Source organism: Scomber scombrus, chromosome 9, assembly GCF_963691925.1.
Source record: "Scomber scombrus chromosome 9, fScoSco1.1, whole genome shotgun sequence".
Taxonomy (NCBI): Eukaryota; Metazoa; Chordata; class Actinopteri; order Scombriformes; family Scombridae; genus Scomber; species Scomber scombrus.
This window is the reverse complement of record NC_084978.1, coordinates 24,778,450-24,804,867: the sequence shown is the minus strand read 5'-3', so window position 1 is coordinate 24,804,867 and position 26,418 is coordinate 24,778,450. Positions and strand designations below refer to the sequence as shown.

The window sequence follows — 26,418 nt, the reverse complement described above, 5'->3', positions numbered from 1 at the left end:
GATAGATAGATAGATAGATAGAGAGGATGTGCAGAGTTGGTAATGAATAGTTAATGAAGGGCTTGCGGGCAGAACGGTGGGGAAAAGCTATTCTCTGTGTCTCTCCTTTCTCCTCTTCTTCTTTCTCGGGGCTGGGAGTCGTGTGCAAGTCATCCTGCTCCCCACCTGTCCTCCATTTATCTTTTCTCATTCCTTCTCTCCTCCTGCCTCCCCCACCCTCTCCTCCCTCCATACACTTTCTATTCTATTTTCCCTCCACTCATCTATCCATTTTCCCTCCTCTCTCTCTCTCTCTCTCTCTCTCTCTCTCTCTCTCTCTCAGCTCTGCCTCCTTTCCTGTTTCCATCCATCCTGATCTCTCGCCTCCCTCTCCTCCATCTCTTATCCACCTCTCACCCCACCATTTCTCACCTCTCATCTCACCCATCAACCCCTCCAACATGCGCGCACGCACACACACACACACACACACACACACACACACACACACACACACACACACACACACACACACCATTAACTGCAGGTTTATAAAGCTGACTAACAGACACAATTCTCCTGATAAGGGGATTGAAGCATTGATCACATCCGTCCTTCGTGAGGAGCTAAAGGTTCTATTGAGGAAAGATGTCCCACTGCTCCTTCGAGAGGCCAGACAAAGACGCTGATGGAAGAAGATGTCCTACCACAGCTTTGAAAGACAAAACAAACACGCTGAGACTTAATTCTTGTGGTGTGCCACACGGTTCAGTCATAGGACCCGTTATTTTCAATCTGTACATGCTGCCACAAGGTTTAATCATCCAGTTATTGATACACAACGTTGTCATGGTTACGATATTAAGGTTACTATGGCTGCTAGATGACGTCTGTCACTGGAATGACAACATATGTAGTTTTGGGGCTCTCAAAATATCCTATCCTCTGCTTTTCTTGTGAGGTCTAGTTTCACCGACTATGCAGATGATAACCAGCTCTACATTTCCTGTTTCCTGTTTACAACTTTAGCATTTTCTGATATCAGTGAATTGATAGTTTACAGTTAAATAAGGACAAAGCAGAGATTGTTATTTATTGTGAAATGCAAATATATTTTCTTAATGAACTGAAAACGTTATTATTATTTTTTTTTTAAATGCCTATGATAATTTGGAGCTAAGGTGACATCTTCGCATTGCTTGCTTTATGTGATCAAAAGTCTAAAATACAAATATATTCAACTCATTAGTTTTTGTGATCACACAGGCATTGAATCCTCACATTTGAAAAACTTTGGATGTTTGGCACTTTTGCTTTTACAATGAATTAACTATCAAAATAGTAGCTGATTAAATTTCTGTCAATTGATTAATGGGGAACAATGTCAGAAAAAAAACTTACTATACATTCAGAGCAGTATCAAACTGGCCTTATATTAGGGGAACATTGCCAAGGTTGCAACATTTCTCTCACAGAACAACTACAAAAACTGTATCTGCAGTTTCATTTATATCTGTCTAGACTCCTGTGCCTTGCTGTTTGCAGGTTCTGCTGAGAACTGAACTAGACAAGACTCCTATAATTAATCCAAATTGCAGACAGGATCCAAAACAAAACTGAGTGCACATATCAGACCTACTGTATACTAAACTCCTATTTAGCTGTCTGCAAGCTGCAGTCTAGCCCTGGACTACATCGTTGCCCCTTTTTTACGATGTTGAAGGTTTTTAAAGTGATTGAAAGGGTAAAATATCTACAGATCCTGGAATTGTATAACTCACTACACATTTCACTCAGAACTTGTCCTGATCCATTCTGTTGCTAAACGAGGGCATATTTTCTTGATCTGCAAGTTCCTGTGTTTTAGAGTTAATTTGACTTATTTGCCAGTATTTGACATGTTAGATTGCACAAGCTACTGTCTTTTCATTTGTCTGGCTTTGCATTTATTTTCATGATAATATGGTAATTGGTCAGTGTCGATGTTTATCAGTTGAAATCTTCCATAATACAGAATGAAAAAAATAAAAATTGGAAAATTAAATTAAACTTTCTAAAAATTGTATTTGTCATTTGTCAGATCGATGTAAAATTAAGGTTTTGGGGGTCTTTTTCCTAATTTTCTATTTTTGGAATATTGGATACAACAATACAAAAATTGAAAATAATAGATCAGATCATAGAAAATGAGGTTTTATTTCTATTGATGTCTTGGGCTGCCTGAGAGGGCAGTTTCTCCCTCTAACTGCACATCTTTGTTTATGTAAATATACATCATATAGCTTGAGAGGCATATATTGATTTTCCTGTATTGCCCACGATGAAAAAGCTAAATAGGCTAACGTATGTAATAGCCTTCTTATGCAGTGTGCCCATGCTTTAGAAACACTTGCAGATGCATATTGTAGAAATTAGACTATCACTGTAAAGATGATTAGCTGAGATCTCCTCTCCTTGGCCCAGGTAAATGCACACTGTGAGTCAGGATGAATTGGTGCTATAAATGTTTCTGTGTAGATGTTCCAGCAGCTTAGTGATGTATGATCTGAGCTGCTGAATTAAAATCCCTCTTTTTCCCTCACATGTGTCCTGTAGTGATGCTGTGGTCATCCTGCAGATCCTCTCAACTCAACTCAGGACAATCCTTCAGCACTCCTCTACAACAAACACTCCCCATTCACATCTGTCTTTACATGTTTCAGTACAAGTTTGTCCATCATTGAGCCTATAACTAATATATTCTAGTTATAGCTGCAAAGGTGACCCATCCTTTGTACTTATACTCTTTTATTGAGGCAGTTACTGAAAACTGTTTCTGCGGCCTCTGTAAGACACTTCAGTCCAAAAGTTTGATTTGTCTGCATGTTCTCAGGTGAAACTACAGTCTTAGGCAGATACAGCCTTTGATTTTGATGAAGTTTTTGCCCAATAAAACAAACAAAACAAATGAAATGATGCCTCCAGACTCATGTCTTTTCTTTCATCCTGTTCTGAACCTAGTTCAAAAGCAGTTGTGTTTTATCCATATTGTAACAAGTTAAATTAGAAAAACTTAAAGGACCACTATGTAGGATTTAGTTGCGGTGAGGTTGCAGATTGTAACTTACTGAATACCCTCACCCCCTCCCCTTCTAAGTGTGTAGAAGAACCTATAGTGGCCACGAAACTCGGCCTTATCGAAAGCCAGTGTTTGGTTTGTCCTTTCTGGGCTACTGTAGAAACATGCCGATGCAAGATGTCAGCCTCTGTAGAAGAAGACCCACTCTCTCTGTAGATATTAGGGGCTTATTTATGAATATAAGTCTTTAATAGCAATCTGTTTACATACATGTATATGACTGATATTCTCACTTTCTTGGCTAGATTTACTAGCGAGGTGATTCTTCAGAGTGTGGTTGTAGAACAAAGCCATGCTTTCTAAAAGCATCTTAAGACTGAAACCATCTTATTTTCATTGTAACTCCATGAACTAAGATCATTTCAACCTGAAGATGATTTCGGGTCTAGTCTAGTAGGGATTAATGTCGCAAATACTTTAGTGTCACACACAAAGGGCATGTCTTGTTTAATTCTAAAAAAATCTGATGCAATAATCCTCTTAAACATCTCAACATATACTTCCACACAACACGCTCAACACTATGTTCAACAGCATATTCAAGTAATTAACAACTGCAACAGCTTGGGACTCGGGATCTGTGCGCGGCCATGACCGGATGTAATCCTTGAATGCAGGCGTGATGATAGGTGAGACAAGCAGCCCCCGTATGGTGTTTAATTAGTTTCAAAACCAACGCACATAAAAAACAGGCACGTACACGTGATCCGAGCTGAAATGCGGTCCTGAGAGCACAGGACTCTGACAAGTGTGAGCTGGAACCTTCCTCTGTGTTCGCAAGTTGACTTTTGAGACTTTGAAGGTTTTTCCTAATTTGATTGGTCATTTTGAATACTGACCATGACCTTCGATTGGCTGTTTGGTTTGATCACTGACACAGTTCAAGATTGCCTGAGAGAACAAAGGGAAACATAAATAATAATATTTAGCAGCTGATTCTCCTTTTCTTTTTTTTCTTTTTTTACCACTTACACTGATGAAAAACTGTTAGACATCGTAGCTAAAGCTTTGATGCTGTTTAAACCCACTTTCAGATTTGTGACACAAGGTTTAAGCGCCAAAATCGCCCAAGACACCAATAAAAATAAAACATCTATGATTTTCCATTTTTTTAATCAACATTCCACAAGTAGAAAAACCTAGAAAAAGGACTCCAAAATCATCATTATACATTTATCTGAAGAATGAATAATAGAAAAAATTGATTTCAGTTATCCAATTTTCTAGTTTTTATATTTCATATGTAAAATTGAACTGATAGACATGACACTGATCTTAATATTACACAAGTTGTGTCTCACTGAGCATTGCTATGATCAAGATTGCCTAGTACCAAATCAAAGAGAAGTTGTCAATCATGCTTGTGTGGTACCTTTGAAAATAGTATATACATGCACATGTGAGGTGTCTTGAATATCCAAATTGATGTTTTGATCTGTGCTCATCTATGACATTTTGGAACAAATACAAACTGCTAAATAACAAATCCCTGTGGCAGTAGAACAGTAACTTAAGTTACATACTGCATATGCCAGCTTTGTATCTAAGAAAAGACACCCTTTGCTGTTGTTTGCTGGGAAGAAAACGTCTCCATGGGTGTAAATATGGCTTTGAATTACATGTAAATTATGAAAAACATCTTTAAAAAGAAAAAAAGGTTTCACTGGCACTATTGTGTCCCATTGACGTGTCCATATCCACTCACATGAATGCACTGCACTGCACTGACAATGGTTTATTGAGGATTAAATCTGCACTTGGCAACTTTGCGTGTTGGCTGCTCCAAATAGCACCGACAGGAACCAGTTATTTAATGCTTGAAGTTCAATTCCCAGAAATCCTCTAACGTAACCTCAATAAATTGATCACAGCATGTCTCTTTATCAGTTGGTCAGCCTGTGATGTTTTATTCCAAAGAGACGAGACAGACTAAAGATTCATTCTGGGTGAGTCCAACTTTCTCTGGAGGGAGCGCTCATTTTACTGCTGTTAAAGGGATAGTTTGTAGCTCACTCTTCAAATAAGTTTTTCTTTCCCCCGGCAAATATAATATATGAAATATCAAAAAGAGGAATGGGATCTAGAGCTCATAAGATGTTGTATCTTCACTTAAAAAATCTTGCCTGGTTGTGGTTTTAACTGCGTTTAAAGCTCAGAAGAAAAGCAGTTATTTGACTTTTGACCTCTTCTCCGCTCTGGTCAGAAGACGGTGGGGGGTTTTCAATTGTTAGCCACTGTAAAATTAATTCAATCATGTCAGTTTTCGGTAATAATGTATGAAAGCCAGAACAAGAGAAAGGACTACTGCTATCTTTGCCTCAGCCTTCCTATTTAAGAACAGTCTTAGACACCTCTGGCTTATTTTACAACGGGATTATTCTTAAAGATAACATAAATACAAATGATCCGTTAAGTCAAATTGAATCAGCGCACATCTATTTTCAAAGCTGGGATGTATGCACCAGGACTCAGGTGACACATGGTAGATAAATGAATGACGCTAATGAAGACAGACAGTAGACCTTTGTGAATGAGGTTAATAATGGTATTGACAACTTAGATCACTGAGAAGAAGGACTGCAACCCTGAAAACAGCAGAATAAATTATCACATGCAGCCTGGGCTGTTTTTTCTGCCACCGCTTTCGCTAATGATACATGTTCAAATGTTAAGATTACAGGGGCGCTATTATATATCTAGAAATTTTGCAATTTTGCTGGATGAAATATAAGAATCTAGGAAGTAATGGAGGAATCAGTCTTTTTTATGTCTTACTGTAAATGAGTCACTTTTACTACAAAGTAAAACACTCAACAAGATTTACATACATAATATGATTTCATTAAAAATAATTCCAACACAAATTTGTCTCAGCTAAGAGATATTATCATAACTTCCTCTTATGTCATTATTTGGTCAAATTATTTTGGAATCAGTGCTCCAGATGCAGATGATGGTGATACACCTGCTGCGCTGCACCAAAAACCTAGAGTATTTATTGTACCTCGGTGCAGATAGAAATGAGGTAAATTGTATCATAATTGACCAAATCAAGAATAAAAAGACTCAATATCCTGAAGCAAAGCTGGCAAGAGAAGCTGAAATATTGTTTCATAACTTGGAATTAGGCGACGTATTGCCAACATCCTTTCAATTAATGTGCAGAATGTTCCTTCAGAAGAAAATAAAGAGCCACTACTCCTCAGCGATAAATACTATTTCTGTATGATCAAAGAAAATGCTCGCGTAAGGCATAAAGAGACGCCAAGTCAAACATGTAGTACACACAGAATCCAGCACAAACTTACTCCGGTCCAAGATAACATCTAGAGAGATAGAGGACGACATCTGGAAGACAGATGAAGATTACTCTACCTGTCACAATCGAAGATCACCACAACAAAGAGAGATAAAGATAGCCCACCTTTCTGAGCCAAAGATAGCCTGATATAAAACAGAAAGGGATGTTTTTAATCCTTTTCTTTTCTAAGAATTGTTTGTACTCTATGTTCTCTCACGTTAATACGAAAGCTGACCAGAACAGCTGCTGAGCATCGCCTCGGAAACTGATTCCATGAGTTAAACGCCTTGCTCAAAAGCACATTGGGTGCAACACAGAGCAGGTTTTTTTTTCCTCTCATGAAGCGTTACCCGAAGTGACAGTTGAAAATGCCACTTTACAACTTCATGAATATCAGGCGTTCACTGACTGTATGCCAACCCCTTACAGTCTGGCACAGCGGGGCTACTTATGGAGAGGAATGCCAGAGATGAAAATGGCTTTCCAAGAAAAGAGTAGGACGCCTTAGATGTATCGAAACAGGAGCAAACGTCTCTCTTTCTTTTTTTTTTGACTTTTTATCTGGAATACCAGCTGACAAGTCCTTTGCATATACATTTCTATTTTTAAACATTCTGAATTTGGTGTCTAATCTAATTCTGTGGGAAAATAATCTTAACTGAGAAGCAGAGAGCATCAGCCAAATCCATCCTGTCTGAAACAGGCACTTTGCTGATGCAGTGAGGAGGGTGTGTGCAGCACCATCCGCATGAGTGTGTGGGTGGTGTGTGCAGTAAATCTGCATGTGTGTGCTTGTGTGTTTCTCTGAGTGTGTGCGTGTGTGTGTGTGTGTTGTGTAGGTGTGTGTGTGTGTGTGTGTGTGTGTGTGTGTGTGTGTGTGTGTGTGTGTGTGTGTGTGTGTGTGTGTGTGTGTGTGTGTGTGTGTGTGTGTGTGCCAGAGAGAGAGCAGGGTTACACAAAGAGCTCTCTCATTCACAAACTGAACCATGTGGCACTGGGCTGGTCCCTTTAAGAGGCATGTGTCAGAGTTTTCTACTAAGGCTGACTGCTGGAAAAGATGAGTGCTGATACATTATTCACAAGCAAGGACACACACACACAAACACACACGCTACACAACCAAGGACATGTACAAGAGTTTGGCAGTCACGAGCGAGCTGAGCCACAGAGAAGTGCGCTAATACCGACACATCGACAAGCGAAGTTGATCAGTATAATGTCAGCAGAACATAAGTAAGCAAAGATGTGGTCTATACATCGTCTCGCTCACACACACACACACACACACACACACACACACACACACACACACGCACGCACACACACAGGCAGCAGAGAGGAGAAATCCTCAGCCTTCTGTTATTCAGTGTGCATAATTTATAGCAGCCCCAGATCTCCCTGCTAATGACAGCACACTGGGGCATCTGCAGCACAGCAGCAACAGCAACAGCTAACTGGCATGGCTCTGTGTGTGTGTGTGCGTGTGCGTGTGCGTGTGTGTGTGTGTGTGTGTGTGTGTGTGTGTGTGTGTAGAGGTATAATGCTCTGTTGAGACAAGGACAGTGAGAGAGACAGAAGGAAAGAGAAACAGAAGAGAAAGAAGCACACAGAGGGTGTCTGAAATAGACACAGATAACGCAACAAAGAGGGGGAAAGGATGAGACAGACAAGTGAGAGACCTCTCGCAACAAACACACACACACACACACACACACACACACACACACAGAGTCTTGTCAAGTCACTGATTCAACCAGTGAATCTTCCTGGATGCGCAATCACATTAATGTACAGTAGGTACGTGCGTCAACCTGAGCGCCACCTTTACACTGTCTTACCTCTTAATTAAAGAATTGCCGTTGTCCTGAACAGTACAAACAGCAGTGTCAACATGAGATTCACATGCACTAAGCGAGAAAATCTCTATCCAACACCTCTCTCTCTCTCTCTCTCTCTCTCTCTCTCTCTCTCTCTCTCTCTCTCTCTCTCTCTCTCTCTCTCTCTCTCTCTCTCATTGCTGGCTGGAGACAATTGTTCACCTAAACGTGTTAGTGGCACAGAAAGCCATAATGAAAGCTGAAATTCACTGGGATTTGTTTAACGACTTGTTCAAGGGTGCGGCCTTGGATATGTTTCCTGTTGCAAAGGATTGTTTTGACGTTGCTGCCCCAGAGCAAAAACCTCCTAATTCTGGGATTTGGAGATCAATGCCGGAGTAGTTCTGCCCTCCAGCTGCTGTGCACGCTGATGTGAACCTGAGCTGAGAGACAGCGCTGCATGTTAGCCCAAAGAAATTATACTGATGATAATACTGAAAGAAAAAAAAAACTCAGTCGTATATGCACAGGTGAGGCTGTCAGCTTAGTTTCACATGCATGTGCATTATCCACAATTACACTCTGTATGCACATTTGATGCTCTGTATACGCCCATCCATCTATATGCACATACATCCCAATTCAGAACATTTGGCCAATCATTTGAGTGTTGTGAGGTTTTTGAGATCTATATCATAGACAGCATGGTCATGGTGGTGATTTTAAAGGGAAATTAGGCGTATTTGTGGTCTTTCCTGAGAATGAGTTGAGAAGATTGACAGAACTCTGCCCGGTGCTTATGTGCAGTGTCTTTGACTGGTCTCAAACCTCAACCACAACCTCACTGTGAAGCCTTCAGCAAGCCACACGGTCACTAATCCAGCTCCTAACTGCCCCGAAAACCACAAATAGTCATTTAACAGCAGTTAGTGTACAGGTTAAACAAGCAAAATACAGGTTTAAAGATGTCTGTAGGCTTATTTTCCAACATTGGACAGAACTAGGCTAGCTGCTTCACTCTACTTTCAGTCATGCTAACCTTGGCTAATGCATAAGACTGATATTAAACTTGTGAAAGAAAGCGAATGAGTGTATTTCCTAAAATGTTGAACTATTTCGTTAATGCTCTACAACAAACCTGTGCTTAAAGCAAGACTATTTTTGGCTAAGATGAGCCTAAAAAAAAACATCTGGCACTACAGAACATCAGTAGATTCATTTTTAGACATTCAAGGCACAATAAAACTATCTGTGGACCCGGTGCGCTCGCTCTCCATGAGGCGCTGGCTATTATTAGTAGTTTTACAGTATGCATTATTGCGGCATCTATTTGTAATGACAGAGCTAAAGATCTATCCCTTCTCTCTCTCTCTCTTCTCTCTCTGTTTCTCTCCTCCTCAGTGAGGCTGACTGACAGGAGGGCAGGCATAAACTGAACCACACACTCCATCTACAGTCAGCCACAGCAGGTGGAAGAGGAAGAGGAGGAGGAGGAGGAGGAGGAGGAAGGGGTGGGGGTGCAGCAGTAGACAGAGAATCAGTGACAGGAGCATGTTTGGGCATCAGATAAAGCTATTTTAGGAAGAAAACTGTCAATGTATCTCAAAAGGCATGCCAACAGCAATGATCAGAGAAGACCTACATTACGTTTTAGACTGCCTGGGACGGAAGATATGATGGGTTTGTACTTTTTTTTTTTTTTTTTTAAAGGGAAGTGTGAGCAGTCCATGCTAGTTATTCTCACGAGTTCAACAGGGAGAGCGCAGTGATGGCCAGCTGAGCTCAGCAGAGACACACGTGTGATTTCAGTGGTTCAGGACAAGATTTTCTATCTTTTACTAAACTCATGTAGCCTTGAACGAAAGATAGAAAAAACTGTTGTTCCTATCGACTGCAGCCATTTCTAAGTCCAGGCTGCAGTTTTGGGATACAGTAACTTCCATGTAACACAGCCCGGGATGGAGAGAGGTTATTGGAGTTGCTATGGCAGACTCAATAACACAAACAGTAAAAGAGAACCTGCCTGCTTCCACCATTTAATCAACATGGGCTCTGCTTTTGGAAGAAGGGTCTACTATCTTTTATACTGCAAAAAAAAAGATTTACTGTCTCATAATTTCTCTCACAGCGAGGGGTCTACGTGACCACGGCTTTCTGTAAATGTCAACATTCATTGGCCGAAAGTTGGAATAAAACCACTGTGACAATAATCTAATAATGACCTACAGTGGTCTTGTAATGTTAAGCTGTTTCTACTCTCTCTCTATTCATGACCAAGCCCCTCTTGTGCTGTATAATCAAACTGGAAGGGAGGTAACAGGTCTAACTCCAACAATAAGGTCCACATAATGTTAACTTGAAACAACATTCAAAAAACTGCAGTTTGCTGTTCCTCTGCATTACAGATTGCATTTTTAACATCAAAAAAGCACATAAAGATCTCGGCTATAAACTTGTATGCTCAATTACCAAATGCATCTGTTTTTATTGAAAAACGCACCAGATGCTTATACCTGAAGCTAAAAACTTGACATGAATATAAGCAAGTTGACAGAAAGTGGCGGGCGTGGACAGAAAGTGGGCGTCCCAACAAGTGGGTTGTGATTGGCTGGCTGGGTTTAGACACAGTTTAGGATTGGTTAAACTCAGGGTGTGTGTCTGCTGATACAACCCTCACCCCTAACACACTGTTGAGCTGCTTCTTTTCTGAAATGAAACCCCTTTCACATTATCCCCTCATGCACATCTCCAGCCTGAACACCGGCCAGGAGCCCCGGCTCGGTCGTAGCTCATTCGCTGACATCGCTGCATCAACCTAATGAAGAAGTGTTGCAAATGAGTGAGCGTCAGTGTAGCCAGCCAGGGAGCTACAACTCAGCGGGAGTCCTGGCCAACAAACAACAACAAACTGTTGTAGACAGGCACAAGAGGATTTTTGCAGAGGGGGGTTATTTTGTAATACTTTAACAAACGTACAGTATGTGTGTATTTGGAATATACTAAGACAACAAGTGGACACCTGAAGTTGATATTTTTTTAACCCGATCCCCACTCAACTTCTAAATAGTCAGACTGGCTGAAGAGAGGGAGCACACACATTTTCATAAAGCGCTCTAGTGGCTATTTCGGTGCATGGATTATGCACTTCTGGGGTTAGTTTTAGCAGATGAATCCAATCAATCCCGGAAGAGAAGCAGAAGCTGTGTTTAACTAACAAACAGTGGTGCTGATGTTATGAAGCTGCGGACATAAAGAGGCTACTGGTTGCCATAGTGCGTACTGTATTGTGTCACCAGACCCTTTGGACTGTCTAATGGTTGTGTTTCTCCCTGCATCTCTGGCTTTTAGTGTGTGTGTGTGTGTGTGTGTGTGTGTGTGTGTGTGTGTGTGTGTGTGTGTGTGTGTGTGTGTGTGTGTGTGTGTGTGTGTGTGTGTGTGTGTGTGTGTGTGTGTGTGTGTGTGTGGGGGGTGAATCAGCTCATAAGTGGGTATGTCCTCTCCTGAGCTTATCCCTGCCTGGAAAATGTGTTTTAGATTGATTACAACAGCAGTGTCGTAGATAAATGACTTGATAATTTAAGCATGTCACCGAGGTAAAAAAGAAAAAAGAAAAGAAAAAGCTCAACTGCTAGATGAACCCTTTGTTAAGACATCTAAGTTACTTCCTATTAGGATTTAACACTTGTTTGACACTGCTGGCTTGTATTTATAGAAATGATTTCCTCATCACGTTGTTTCGAAGTTTTTTTGTCCTCACATTCACACTAACGAACACAATGAAGCCCTAAAGGGTTTAAAGTGGCGCTCTTATAGCTTATATTGGAGAAATGTGACACTTCCTCTCTCTTTTGTGCAGCTGTGCTTTAACACAGTAGTACAACATTAAAAAAAATTACAGTAGCATCATCTCAAAAAAAGCACTTTAAATACTGAAATCACAGGTGGAGGGGATCAGACGGATCACAGTCAGCGTTTTCTTGTAGAAAATAAGATTACAGGTAATAATGAGAACATTTGCAACTAGCACCTTGAATAATGTACAGTAGCAGTCCAAACCTTCTTTTGAATGAGAAAGTGTGCCCAAACTTTTGGTATTCTACATAATTCACACTAAGAGATTAGTTCATGGGGTTATCTGAGCTGAGGCGCTGACCCTGATTCTCTCTCTCTTTTCATGGCTGAGATAAATGAAGGGAAGATGTGTGCGAGAGAAAGGGGAAACAGTGCACAACTTATTAATGGATGGTGCCGACTATAGTCATTTCTCCTGCTGCACAAACTCACAGTTTTAGCTACTTCTCAGTGACATTTCTAATTTGAGAAGCAGGAAGTGATGCAGGACTTTCTGTTGGCTGACCAAATGCACAATGTCAGACATCCATGGTGAAAACTAGCAACAGGTTGAGAGATTTGAGCTGTTACCACCACCCACAGACAGCCATTGTCAGGATTTTGCCACAATTTCTGATATAAGGAGGGATCGGATTTGGCATATTAAACTAGCTGTGGCCAACAATACGAAGTTTGGAAAGGAGGTTATCTCAAGACAAGGTTGGTGTCCCTGACTCCCATCACATGCTCTGCCCAACTCTCTCTGACACACACACACACACAGAGAGAGAGAGAGAGAGAGAGAGAGAGAGAGAGGAGCTGCAGCCACTGGCTTTGCTCTTTGCCTGTTCCACCTTAAGACTCCACATGCAGGTTACTTCACTGAAATGATGTGATGATGCAGATCCAGGCTGTGCTGAAGTGTCAGTATCTACTGAGGAACCTGCTGTGTGGGTTTAACACCAGGTTTAACTCACAGGTTCAACTGTCTCTCTATCTCACACACACACACACACACACACACACACACACACACACACACACACACACACACACACACACACACACACAGATCCACATGACATGCAAACACGCACACACACACACACACACACACACACACACACACACACACACACACACACACACACATTTCCTACCATGCTTCTCATTTCATTATGGGTGACCGGGTTATGGTGGATGGAAGTGTCAATCGGCTCGCGCACGTGCACCAAAAGCGCGCATGCATAGGCATATGTGTATGCACGCTGACACACTGTATAGACTACACACGTGCACGCGCAGCCAGAGAGCGGTGACTGTCTCCTTACATCACCATGGCAGCTCCAGTGGCCCTTATAGTGCGGTTTGAGTGTATGGCAGGTATGACGGAAAAGCCTTAAACTTACCGCAGTCCTCGCACAACACTCTTTCCACATCCTTCTTCAGCTCCGGCTCGCTGGCGTCCACAGGGGCGTACGATGCCTTGAATACGTAGGGCTCAGCGGTCGGGTCCATGAAAAAGATATATCTGTGGTCCTTCTCCACCGTGGTGCACGGGGCCTCGGAACCGAAGTCCCCGACGGTCACGAGCTGCTCCCTCTCGAGGCCGCCGCTGTTGACGGGCCACACGTCCAGCACTTTGACATTCACACTGTAGGGCTCCCGGGAGGAGACGTTCTCCGGGGAGGAGCGCACCTCGCCCTCGATGACCACGGTTGATCGGTACGCCTGGTCCTGGAGGGAGTTGAGACTCGGGGCGTAACAGGCGAAGGAGACCCCGATGACCAGCATGGAGAAATGCACTGGATCAAGCCTCATGCCGTCAGCCTGTGCTGTGCTGCAGTGCTGCTGGGCGGCGGAGCGAGCTGGAAGAGAGAGACGGCGGCGAACGGGCTCCGGCAGAGCAGGCAGGGCAGAGCGGCAGACCTTGTGGAAGTGTCCATGCCATCTGTGTCTGCCGCTGCTTTCCCCATACGGCTGCTGGCCTCGGATGGGGGGACACACCAGCCTAGGAACCGGAAACGGCCCGTTTCTGCATGCTTAAAAATGTGATTGCTGCATTCTCCTTCACCAACCACCCTCCCCCTCTTATCTCCCCTTTTCCTGAAAGGCAAAACAAGACTCGTAAATTAGCCTCCTCTCGCATCCAGGGCTGAAACCTCTCTCTCTCCCTCTTTATCTCTCTCTCTCTCTCTCTCTCTCTCTCTCTCTCTCTCTCTCTCTCTCTCTCTCTCTCTCTCTCTCTCTCTCTCTCTCTCTCTCTCTCCAGCTAATAGGCTAGCATCGCATGGGTGGGCGCATTGCCTCTTTGGAAGGAAAAAAAGCAGCTTGCGCGTACAGGGGAATCACAAGAAACGATACGCACTCCACGCACACGCACACGCAAGGTCGGGTCCTTTATCCACTTATTTCGATCGTGAAAAAAAAGAGTCCCACTCCTGCAAATCCGTTTGTCAGTAGGCAAAATTTAAAAAAAGAAAAGAAAAAAAGAAAAAAAGAAGAGTGAAGAAAAACCAGGGAGGAACAGACGGACAGGATGAGATAGCAGTGGTTATCCGGTGAGGCGATGCAACAGTAGCGCGCACCCTCCAGCTTCGTCCCCTGCGCCCCTCATCAAACGCGAGCGGCTTACGTGAGCAAACATCACCTGCCCGGTCACTGGCGTCGGCTCGCCACGTCCTGCGCAAACACCCTAATGACCCGGGCACCCACCGGCACACCGCCACCGACCCAGCTGCATGTGACCATGCCGGTCGACTGTGTTAAACCTCTGCGGGTGGGTGCAATAGAAATCACGCACGCAGTGTACAGACACACAGCACAGAGTGCGTCTGTAGCCAAGCCCTGCACGGCGCCCACTGTGGATCTCCAGTGCAAGAGGTGCAAGAGAGACTATAGGCGACTACTACACACACTGCGGATAGTTGTTGCGATGACTAACGCTGCGAAATTCTCTCAATGGATTCCTCAGCATGGCGAGGCGAGCAGGGAGTTAAGAGACTTCAGCTTTAATGCCCTCAGACATACAGACGGGCGACAAATTAAAGGAAAAATCTGAATAAAACAGTGGAGACACATAAGGAATGCAGATGCTCCCACACAGCTGCATTGCATGGTATAATTAAGCAATTAACATCCAAGCATGCTCTGTGACATGTATAAAAATGCTGAGCAGGTCCAGATGATTCTGATAGTGTATTAAGATGGCAAAAGGAAAAGATCTAAATGACTTTGAAAGAGGGTTGATTATTGGGCAGGAGCTTCAGTCACAATGACTGCTCAACTGGCTGCTGTTTCAATAGGAACAGTGACTAAAGTGACATCTGCATTTAGATCTATGGGAGAGACATCAGTAAATATAATTGGAAATGATGTCCAACAGCACACAATCAATGACCGTGATGCTTGTACATTAGTGTGATATGTAAGGAAACACAGAAGAGCATCAGGTGACTAAGAAAGTCAATGCAGGACAGTCCATTGACAACTACATAGAGTAGGATATTATAGCATGATATATTATATGCATAAACCTCTTATTACAAAGATGAATGCACATTTAAGAGTTCAGTGATGCAAAAACCAAAAGCAGTGGTCCACAGAGATGTGGAAAAAAGTGATATGGTCAGATGAGTCATAATTCACCTTATTCTCAACAAGTGGGTGAGTGCGTATGTGGCATACACTGAGAGAACTGTACAGGTCTGAATGCTTGAACCCCTCTACAGCCCCCTACGGTGGCTCTGTTATGCTGTGGGGGGCATTTTGCTGGCATGGTTTGGGTCCTTAGATGGGAGGGTAACAACAATTAATACAAAGTTGTTCTGAGTGATCACCTTTATCCTATGATGAAACATTTCTATCCTGATGGGAGTGGTGTCTTTCAGTATGACAATGCCCCCATCCATCCCAAATGAGCGAACATATTTTGGAATAATGGTGTTCATCCCTCCAGTAGAGTTCAGACACTGTACAATTAATACCAAAGTGCATTGAAGCTGTTCTGGTAGCATGTGGTGGCCCAACACCGTTCTAAGACACTCCTCTTTTTACCTTTCATTTGTCACCCATTTGTACTATGCACGCTACAGGAGAGCACACACCATACGTGACATTTTTCCACACTATTATTCAGGTCATTGCAGTTTACTAATATTGCTTTGAGATGCTGTACAGATTAATGGATCTGTGGCAATACATGGAAGCATCAGTTACCCTAAACTGCTGGTATTATGGTGGAAAGATGTTGTACCCAAATACTTTGCCAATCCTGCTCAGCTACTGCTAATAAAATGACTTTTATGAATTGAGTATATCTCCACCAATGTAACACGAGCTTAGAACAGCACACTCAGGCTTTTTATGGTGACCACTGGTATCCCCTCCTCCATCCACCAGCACACCAGTCCCTATCTCCATCTGTGTATCCATCAATCAAGCCATTCATAAGAGTTGCCTTTCCTACTGTCAGGAGCGGTGTGCCCTTCAGTTGAGGTCAGAAAGCCTTTCATTGTCCATCCCGAGCAAGGGATAAAATATGATGTCAAATAGGGGACATGATAAAGAAAATGTATGAGGGGCCATTTCATCAGTGCTCACCTACATCATTGCCTTATCCAACTGTTTCACCAACAGAAGGGTCACTATCAGGGAACGGTCTCTGTTCATGGTGCTGAAAGGGCTTGACAGGTTTAGTGCTGTGTCCCAACAGACCAATCACATGCTGCTTCATATGGACTGAAGGCCACAGCAAGATTGCTGCAATGAAGGTCTGTCGTTTCACTCAGTGTACACATTTTTCCTCACTGTAACATATTAAGCTAAGATCCATACAGTAAATCAAGTTCAGTTCTCTTTCAGTCCTGAGTGCTGTCCTTGGTGTTAAACGCTATCACGCATGTAGGTTTTATCTTTTTCATTTAAATGATGATGGTTCAACATTATTGGGATTACTGCTCCAGTCCTGGGAATCACCACTGCATTTTAAGTGGACGATACAGCCCCCAAGGGTCTGTGATCCACCCAGTGACCCACCCACAACCCTCTACCTCTCCTCCAACTGTTTCTTTTTCACTCATTCAACCACTAATGCATTAATTAGAGACCTCATTCAGAGACCTCACACACAATTTAAAGATCCCCTCCAGACATGTTTTAAGATGTGTATAAAATACTCTACTTTGAATAATAATTTGTGTCTGATGTGGGGTTTTTTGCACAAAAAAAACAAGAGTTCAATTATCTAATTGAAATCTTTAAAATAACATGTAGCTTTTTTTTCATTTAAAAAAAAATCCAGAATCTAGAAATACACAAAAATATTTAATTTAAGAAGTTTACAAAACTCAAAATGTCTCGTACTTCACTGTAAAGTCCATTCTCTGTGTTTGTGCACTGGAAGCTTCAAGTTTCCACATTACACTGGTGTAAGTTGAATATTGGACCAGAATTGACTACAAAACTACTTGTGATGTTACAAATCCTGCTTGTAGGCCCACCCCTTTAAAATCAGATTTTTAATGAGCACACAGAAACTTTGTACTTTCATCAGATGAATGTGAAAACAGCTTCTAGTGTCAAACTCTGCACATACATCATTCTGCACAGTGAAGCTCAACCATCAAAATGTAGGAGAAAATAATAAAAACAGATTTTTGAGCGGAATGGGACTTTAAGAATTTCCAAATTAGCCTTGAAAGCAAATCATTTGTTAACAATGTGAAAGGGAGTAAAAACCGATTCCTGCCGACTAATCCGAAGAGGACTGCCACCAATTTGCCTGACACTCGTGCCGAACTGCTGGGAATGGTCAGAAGGTCAGTATTTGGTAGAGTATCAGCATGGCAGCAGCACTTGAACTGGCTTGTTATGATACACTTGTTTCCCAGTGTGCTGCAGTGTCAGTCCAGTGCTCCTTCTCCCTTGTCTCAGTGGCAAAGATGTCCTTTTTTTGTGTAAGTCATTATACAGAATGTGTTTTTGTTAATCTGTTCGAGATGTCTCCCTTACAGTCATATTTCCCTACATCACCAGCAATAATCGTGACCAAAGTCTACTTGTTGTACTTTATTGTTTTGCAGTCTTCAGTTTGAACATATCCCTAAAAAAAAGTGTCTAAAAACGACATACAGATGACTTACTGTTTAAAGTTTACACATAAAGCATGGATGGCATTTTCCAGATTTGGTCTTTTGGTAGCAATAGTATTCTGAAGCTGTCCAATCCCATTAAGCCCTTATCTTATCTAACACCTATCAATTTTCCCACATCATTCTTCTTCTTGAGGTCTGCTCCGCCCCTCTGGGGCTATGAACACCACTTCTGCTAAAACCTCATAACTTGACCTGAGACATCTGTCATACCTTTAACAGTGAGGCTCAGAAAATCTGCCAAGAAGATGATCAAGTGTTAAAATGATATACATAAGGTAATAGGCAATACTAACTCACATCACAGGTATTGTACATTGTATAATTACACTACAAATACATTTCAGTTTCATTCTAATGTTAAAGCCACAATTTGCATGATTTTCTACCACCTATAGACATTCAATGGCTGTATCCCACAAGTCCTAAGATTCACACAGATGTATGTCAAGTTATACATCTTTATCTTCCAGACAAGGTGATGACAATATGAGTTTTCTCATTAGATAATAAGCTTTTGCTTTACAGTGATTAAAGCCTCAAGGCCATCAATAGCTTCCTATTGAAATACAAATACATAAGTAAGTCCAGTCACAAGGTAATGATTCATGATGCTTCACAGTATAGCAGCACCCTCCCTCAGACTCCCACACAACCATCATCTAGCCTACTGTTCATTCAGAAATTTCTTTCTAACCCGGCTTTCTCTGTCTCTCTCCCTGCAGATGGATGGTCTGGGTTCGCTGTCCGTGGTGCTGAAAAACCCAAACAACTGTCCGTGGTGCTGAAAACCCAAAACCGAGTACCTTTCAGGTATGACTTTTGTTCCACTTCTGCCTCTCATTGATTTTAGACAGTGTGCAGAAACGTGTGATTTACTTTATTTAGATTTAGTTTAAAAACAGCCTACCTATCTATCTATCTATCTATCTATCTATCTATCTATCTATCTATCTATCTATCTATCTATCTATCTATCTATCTATCTATCTGTCTTTCTATTTTTCTATTTTTCTATATATCCATCTAACTATCTATCTATCTAGGTTGATTTCAGTACTGCAGTGTTTTATAGGATCACATGGGTGGGGGTTAACTTCCACTTGCAATATACGGATATACTATGGGCTGAAGTGAAATTTCTGTGAAACGTTGCAAAAACACTGCGTGCGTCTTGAACGCAGCCTGCTTTGAGTACTACAGTAGCAGCAAACTACAGTTACTTTCATTTTTTTCCTCCTCTTCTCCTCTCTCGTCTCGCGATAGAGCGGCGGAGTGGTTTGACGGGCAGTCGAGGTTGCAGCAGGCAGAGGGAGACGGTGGAAGGTAAAGCAGGGAGGCAGCATCATGGCGGACAGAGACAGTGGCAGTGACCACGGAGGGCCCACCGCAGGCCCCGGCTCGCTGCCCCCGAGTGCGATGGGTGCCATGTCCAGGCTGCAGCACGACACCGAGGAGCTCGCCTCCAAGCGCGTCGACATCCAGAACAAGCGCTTCTACCTTGACGTGAAGCAGAATGTTAAAGGCCGCTTCCTAAAGATAGCCGAGGTCGGGGCTGGGGGAAACAAGAGCCGCCTCACTCTCTCTATGTCGGTCGCCGTAGAGTTCCGCGATTATCTCGGGGACTTTATCGAACATTACGCCCAGCTGGGCCCGAGCAACCCGGACATGGTGCAGGATGAGCCCCGGCGGGCGCTCAAGAGCGAATTCCTGGTGCGGGAGAATCGGAAATATTACATGGATCTGAAAGAGAACCAGAGGGGGCGGTTCCTGAGGATCCGACAGACCGTTAATCGGGGGCCCGGATTGGGAAGCGCGCAAGGCCAGACCATAGCTCTGCCGGCGCAGGGTCTCATCGAGTTCCGCGACGCTTTGGCCAAACTCATCGACGACTACGGCGTGGATGAGGAGCCGGCGGAGCTCCCGGAGGGCACCTCGCTCACGGTCGACAACAAGCGCTTCTTCTTCGACGTGGGCTCCAATAAGTACGGTGTCTTCATGCGGGTCAGCGAGGTGAAGCCCACTTACCGAAACTCCATCACGGTTCCGTGCAAAGTGTGGTCCAAATTCGGCAACACCTTCTGTAAATACGCCGAGGAGATGAGGAAGATCCAGGAGAGGAGTAGAGAGAAACGGGCCTCCGAACTGCTACCTGAGGGCCCGCACGGCGGAGATGACGGCGACGATGACTGACGCGGATTTTTCGGAGAGAAGAGATGAAACAACCAAGACAAGACTGAACTCTTGAGAGAAAACGAGACTTAACTGTAAAATAGAGAGATAATTTCCAAGGGAATCACCCCACACACACAACCTCCACAGACATGGCAGCACCTCTGCTGTCTCCTCGCTCATTTTACTGGATGTCACCCAACTTACCACCCATGTAACAGTAAGCCGCTGCTATCAAGGATTGAACTGTAAGATATGAACTGTTTCCTACTTGATTTAAATGACAATGAACAGAGTGTTTATATCTCTATCAAACGACAGATTTTGCACACATCAAAGCTATTTCGAAAAAAATGTTTAAATGTTTTCAAACTGGTAATATACTAAGATTTAATCAAAAATAAAACCAGAGGTCTATTATATGAAATGACAGTCTTCATGTAAAACGAATATTTGACATCAGCACAAAGAGAATATATTATGGACTTTATGAAACCAAAATCTGATACCAGATGTATAGTTTATTATAAAGGTACGCAGAATAAATAAGAAAGCGCTCTAAAAGTGTATGAATTGCAGAAGGCAGCACTACAGGCCTGTAAACACCTGTCAGCATGCGTGTAGGTTCATGTTTCGAAAAGAAGTTTGGCACAGTAGGCTATAGTCTTTAATTTGACCTAAAACGTAGTAGGCTAATGAAAGCATTTCTATCATGCCATTATCGAAAGGTTGAGACTCTAAAATAAATAAAAGCCTATTTTGTGCGACTCAAACAAATAAATGGGAAAAATCTATCTCTAAGCTACTATATTGAATATCAACCCTCTTGCACCATGTCCATATAAACCTAAATGAAAAAAAGTGCTAACTTAGATGTACTAATTATGATTTTGTGAATCAGCTGTAAAAAAAAAAAAAAAAAAAAATCCTTATTAAGATACCCACGTTTTCTGTGGGTTAATTTTTCTTTGTTACTTTGTTGTTTTTTCCTCTGGGGGGGTGGGGGATGCAAAAGATGAGGTCCACCTGTGGGAGCGGAAGGCGCGAAAAATAAAACAAAAAAGACGCGCCAGCGCGCGGCGAGGCAACACATCCTCTCTGACGTCATTACGACCCGTGCCTTATACACTCCACTCGTTTACGTGTTCTCACGTGGATGGTCTGTGACCTCGACCGCTGTATGTTTTCATTTACGAGTGCTGTTATGTAGGCAGAAATATATATTCTCATCAGGACTGCTGGATTCACACCCCTGCGGTGCATGGAGCATGGGTGGCAACGCCAAGAGAAAGCTGAATGGCTGCTAGGAGCTGGGGGGGCAACTGTGATAGTGGGTAGAAACTGGTGTGGGCCCCTCAGAAATATGAGGTGGTGCCTGTACACTTTGGAAACAGGGGAGGCCGCAGTGCCTCATGGCCCAGAATCCCTAGCAGCACCCCTGGCTGGGCAGCTTTTCACAGAGTAGAGATGTGTCTCCCGAGAACAGGGAAACCATCCAGGATGTACCGCCTGTGGCAGCACTGGGTGTCAGCAGGGAGATTCATATGGAGATGTTACGGGTGGCTTTGCACACCATATGCACCATGATGTTTAAAAAAACAGCAGCAACAAAAAACAGAATCAGGAGCGGCTGGATGAGGCTATTCGTCAGAGCTGAGGTGGATGGTGTTAAGAGCCAGGCAGTCAGCCAGCCAGGCAGGCCAGCCGGCCGGTCCCATGCAGTCATTCTGAGTGCAGTCCAGTGGATGTAGAGGCCTATCAGTGCAGGCCCGAGGCAGTATCTATCTCTTTATGGTGCTATAGCCCCTCGATCGCTCTTTAGGAGCCTCGCCGCTCAGAATATGTCACTTTTGCATTATTGTTATTCTGATGCTCTTTTTTTTTTTTCTTCAAAGTTCTTTTCTTCACATTATGTTGTCCAAACCGTGTCAGGTTTCTCCCTCCCAGGCAGAGAGAAAGCCACTGACTAGTGTAGGACATTTCATATTAGTGTGCAATATTGTGTACGTGCCAATCGCGGCATTGTATCACGTGTATAGACTATTAAAAGACAAAAAAATGTATAGGCTATGTGATCAGTAGATATTTGAAAGCATGACGATGAGGTTACTGAATCTGCATTATATTTCCAAAATGTGAAGTCTTTCTTCTCAAGCACTTGCTCAAAGTGAAAAAAAAAAAAACTCGTAGTGAGCTATTTTTTCTGTCACGTTCTGTAAACCAGTAGGCTGCCTTGTCCGTCTATCAGTGCGCGTAGAATAGTCCGGGTGTTTTACGTCCCCCCCCACAGAGTCACCCCAGAGAAAACCCTCTCCCTGCTTGTTCCCCGCAAACACAAACTCAGACAGTCACCAACCTCTGACTGTCTCCATGTCAGCCTCTCTGCAGTGGCCTACACTCAAGTTGAATAGTATCTTGGGGATTTGGTCCAGGGGTGGCTTACACATACACACACAAACACACAGTCTCCCCCTGTTGAGGCCTCTTGTTGCTATCTGAGTGTTCGGGAGGCCTCTAAAGTATTTTGAATGGTGTCTAGAACTGCACAAGGCCTCCTGTCATTGGAAGCCAGGAAACTGTGTGTTTGGAGCCTGAGCGCGACCCCTCTCTCACCTGGGACCGCCGCTCACAGGACAGGTGAACTACGATTCGACTTGAATGCGGTTTCATTTGAGCTGGGTGAAAGTGATCGGTCGCAGCAGACCCACAGGACGGAGGAGTTTGTTATTGTTTTTACATTGAGGATCAGGATCCTCTCTGATATGAGCAGACTTTGATGCCAGGTCTGCTCCTCTTTCCCAGCTTGGGATTCAAAGCATTGGAAAAAAGAAAAAAAAAAGACGCCCTGGCTTATTGTAGGTGGAACAAAATTGACCAAATACCCAAACCTGCTCTTTCAGACACACAGTCCATTCCTTCTTTTTGATCCGATCGACCTCTAAGCTTACATTGAAGTGCTAGTTAACAATCAATACGCTCAGTTCACCCATCAGCTTTATTTAAAGCAGGTTGGCCTTGAAGAGCTTACATGACTGAGCCTGGTCGCAGGCCCTGTCAGCGCGGCGTGCCACCTAGCTGGCATGAAGGGGAAACACAGACTGCATGGATTGCAGCTTTAGAGGCCTCAGCTGGATAAAAAGCTGCTAATGTAGTTAGAGGCCAGGCCTGTCAGCCATGTGGGATAGCTGAGGCTAGACTGAAGCAGATTTGCCCCACAGCACACCTGGGCTGAAAAGGTTATGAGGAGAAATCCTGTTGAATCCCTGCTTTAAAAATGTCAATCTGTGTTTGATTGGTCATGCCTGTTGCAATAGAGACGAGAAAGGTTTTCCATCTGTTCCACGCGGGAGTTTGTCTTTGAGTGTTGGTGAAAGGCCCAATGAAGCCTGGCACCACACTGTAGCTGCTGTAGGCAGCAGCCTACCGTGACCTACTGACCTGGCTGTCAGACAGAGCCAGTTAGGACTTCTCTCTCTGGTTCAGAGAAGAACAGGAAATCTCTTTCCCTTCTTGCAGAGATGACCACATTTCCTCAAACTTCTTATTTACAAGCCACCTATGACTATGTGCCGAGCAAAGCACATGTGAGGTCAACCTGAGTACAGATTCTCTGTTGTGATACAGCACGTATTCCCCAGTGTTCTAGCTTTAGCTTGATCGAATTTAGGCCTCCAGGAGGCTCACGCTCCACGAAAACTGGAAATACAACACTTCCTTTCTCTCTCTTTGTCTTTCTCTAATGGCCAAATATATATAAGGACAGCTTGAACCTGCTCATAGAGTTCACTTTGTGAATGCCTCACTCTGAGAAACGCACACATTATTTTAAAAGACGCATTGTCTTGTTTTGTTACAGACTATAAACTCCAGGTGCTACTGGGTCGGTTGTGTCTCTGGTGCGAGCTCAGTTGCAGTTAGAGAGGAAGGGAGGCACAGCACGGGCGCTTTTGCTGAAAAACAGTGCGATCAAATCTGATTTGTCCGTTTATGAGAGCTCAGCCAGTGTCACAGCAAAACCTGGAGTGACCTTGCAGCCATGTTGTGCCCACATTGCACGGTCATCCATTTCTAGGACTCAACTGCAAAATGGTATACAGATGTTTTGTTGTGTTGTTTTTTGTGAAGCGTCGGTGGTCAAGCTGCGTGCTGTCGTAGTGGCTCCGGCTACATTCAGCAAGCAGAGGCGATGGTGCACTGAAGCTTTTAGCATTGATGAGGTTATGGTTTGGTTTATTACACAGCGATTGTAGCCATTGTAGCAATCCCTGATGATATTGTTATCCTGCCTTTTGTCTGTTATAACCACAGTGATCTTTTTTTTAACCTTTTGTTTGAAAGAGCTCTGTTTTAATTCTATTTGTTGTTATTTGCTCTAACAGGTGACCAGATCATTCCTTATACATTTCAACTGATGGAAAATAGACAAAAAAAATGTATATGTAATATAAAAGTGCAGCAGTAACTACTTGCATGTAACTCAAAGCCGGATTGCTACAATGGCTACAGATGTAAGTCTGCTTGTTCCTCCTGTTTTGAACAGGGGGAGATTGTTCATGTTTCTGACTGCATTCAAACAGCCACATGTACATGACTTAAAAACAGCAAACTTCCACAAAAATTAAATGTGGGTGGTGGCTATACGCGCCTCCACCAAACCTGTACAAGGACTTATATTAACAAAAAAATAACAAAAAAACAGACTGACTTCCACAAAGGTGTTCAAGACAACAAATCTGCTCCATGTCTGGTTTTCAGTGTTGTAGTCTTTCATTGGCCATTCAGAGTTCCTGGTTAAATTACAGCCAATCACAGCCTCTGGTCAAAGCCAAGCACTATATGACTCACCACAAACCATTGACAGAGGAGCTCATTCAGCACGTCTTCTGTTTGCACACGCACCGAGCAGTAGGGTCCATCATGTTTGCAAACTGTATAGGCTACTGTTGTGTATAGTTATAAAAAAGACATTCTTTCAAAATGTTTGGGAAATGGATCCTGGATTTTAAGGGGTGGGGGTCAATGCACAATGAACATATCCCATGTCACCGTTTGGTCTAAATCCCTTTACCATCCCCATATGAGATAATATGTTGTATCTTTCAAAAATATTTTATCTGTGGCGTGTGTGTGTATATATATATATAAATATATATATATGGTTTGTTATATATGATGCTCCTCCTTTCAGAAAAATATAACATGTAAACAGGAAAAACACATTGCTGTTTTTTTTCCTTTGTATTTTATACTTACAGAAAGCATTGAATAAAAATGGATAAATACTTGCACTTTAGATATATTAAGAAAGATAAAAATCTGCATATTATTTTTGATAGGGATCTCACATTCAAAGAGTATAAATTACAGGCTTTGTGACTATTGCTGGACAGAGATGTATTGAGTTCTACTTATTGAAGTATATTTTGTCTGTGTGTCAGAAGGTTTACTAAAGTAAATTGCATGATAAAGTAGTGCTACAACGATATTGTTCTTTTTTTTTTTTAGTTGGTAAAAATGTCTGAAAACTGTGATAACAACCCTATTGTATCATGTTTAACCTCTCCTCACCCCTTCTAGACTATTTCTTACTGAAATATGGCCTTTCCTGACTACATGACGATGGTGCTTACTTTGGCTTTGACATCAAGCTCATCCTATACATCTCAACATCATCATAACTCGCGTCCTTACACTTCATTACTTTCTGTTATGTACTCTCACTACCTTATTAAATTTCCGTTGATGGCAAAAAAAAAAAAAAAGGTGTGCTGTTTTGTACATTGCTGTTGGTTTTAATGTTGGGGAGGGGGGAGGGCCTTGTTGTCTGAAAAATGACTAATCGCGCAATAAAAAAGTCATTCCACATGTCCACATGTCCATATTTCCCTGTCTCTGCACAACTGTCTCAACATTTAAGTCTTTGATTTTAGCAGTGCCGGGCTCTGTAGGTACATTTTTAAATATCCATTATATAAAGACTCAACTAGACTACTTCAAACTGTTGCAATTGCTATTCATAACCATATTCTGATACATATCGACATTTAC

The 26,418-nt window shown here is 42.8% G+C and overlaps 2 protein-coding genes across 2 annotated transcripts in view; one reads left to right on the top strand and one right to left on the bottom strand.

The window, feature by feature from the left end:
- LOC133986458 (pro-neuregulin-2, membrane-bound isoform-like) overlaps positions 1-14,013 on the bottom strand; it is a 47,167-nt gene extending 33,154 nt beyond the window's left edge. Inside the window, exon 1 of the mRNA XM_062426284.1 lies at positions 13,456-14,013. Coding sequence (XP_062282268.1) covers positions 13,456-13,867 — 412 coding nt within the window. The 5' untranslated portion in view covers positions 13,868-14,013. The remainder of the gene's footprint in view (positions 1-13,455) is intronic.
- A 5,478-nt stretch (positions 14,014-19,491) lies between these two features.
- Positions 19,492-26,150, top strand: purab (purine-rich element binding protein Ab). Its single transcript, XM_062426288.1, has 2 exons — positions 19,492-20,618; positions 25,948-26,150. The coding sequence occupies exon 1, from the start codon at positions 19,546-19,548 to the stop codon at positions 20,389-20,391; it is 846 nt and encodes a 281-aa protein (XP_062282272.1). The 5' UTR covers positions 19,492-19,545; the 3' UTR covers positions 20,392-20,618; positions 25,948-26,150.
- Positions 26,151-26,418: the final 268 nt, after the last annotated feature.

Excerpts from the sequence above, each read along its gene's own strand:
- purab (XM_062426288.1), top strand. The coding sequence starts at position 19,546 with ATGGCGGACAGAGACAGTGGCAGTGACCACGGAGGGCCCACCGCAGGC.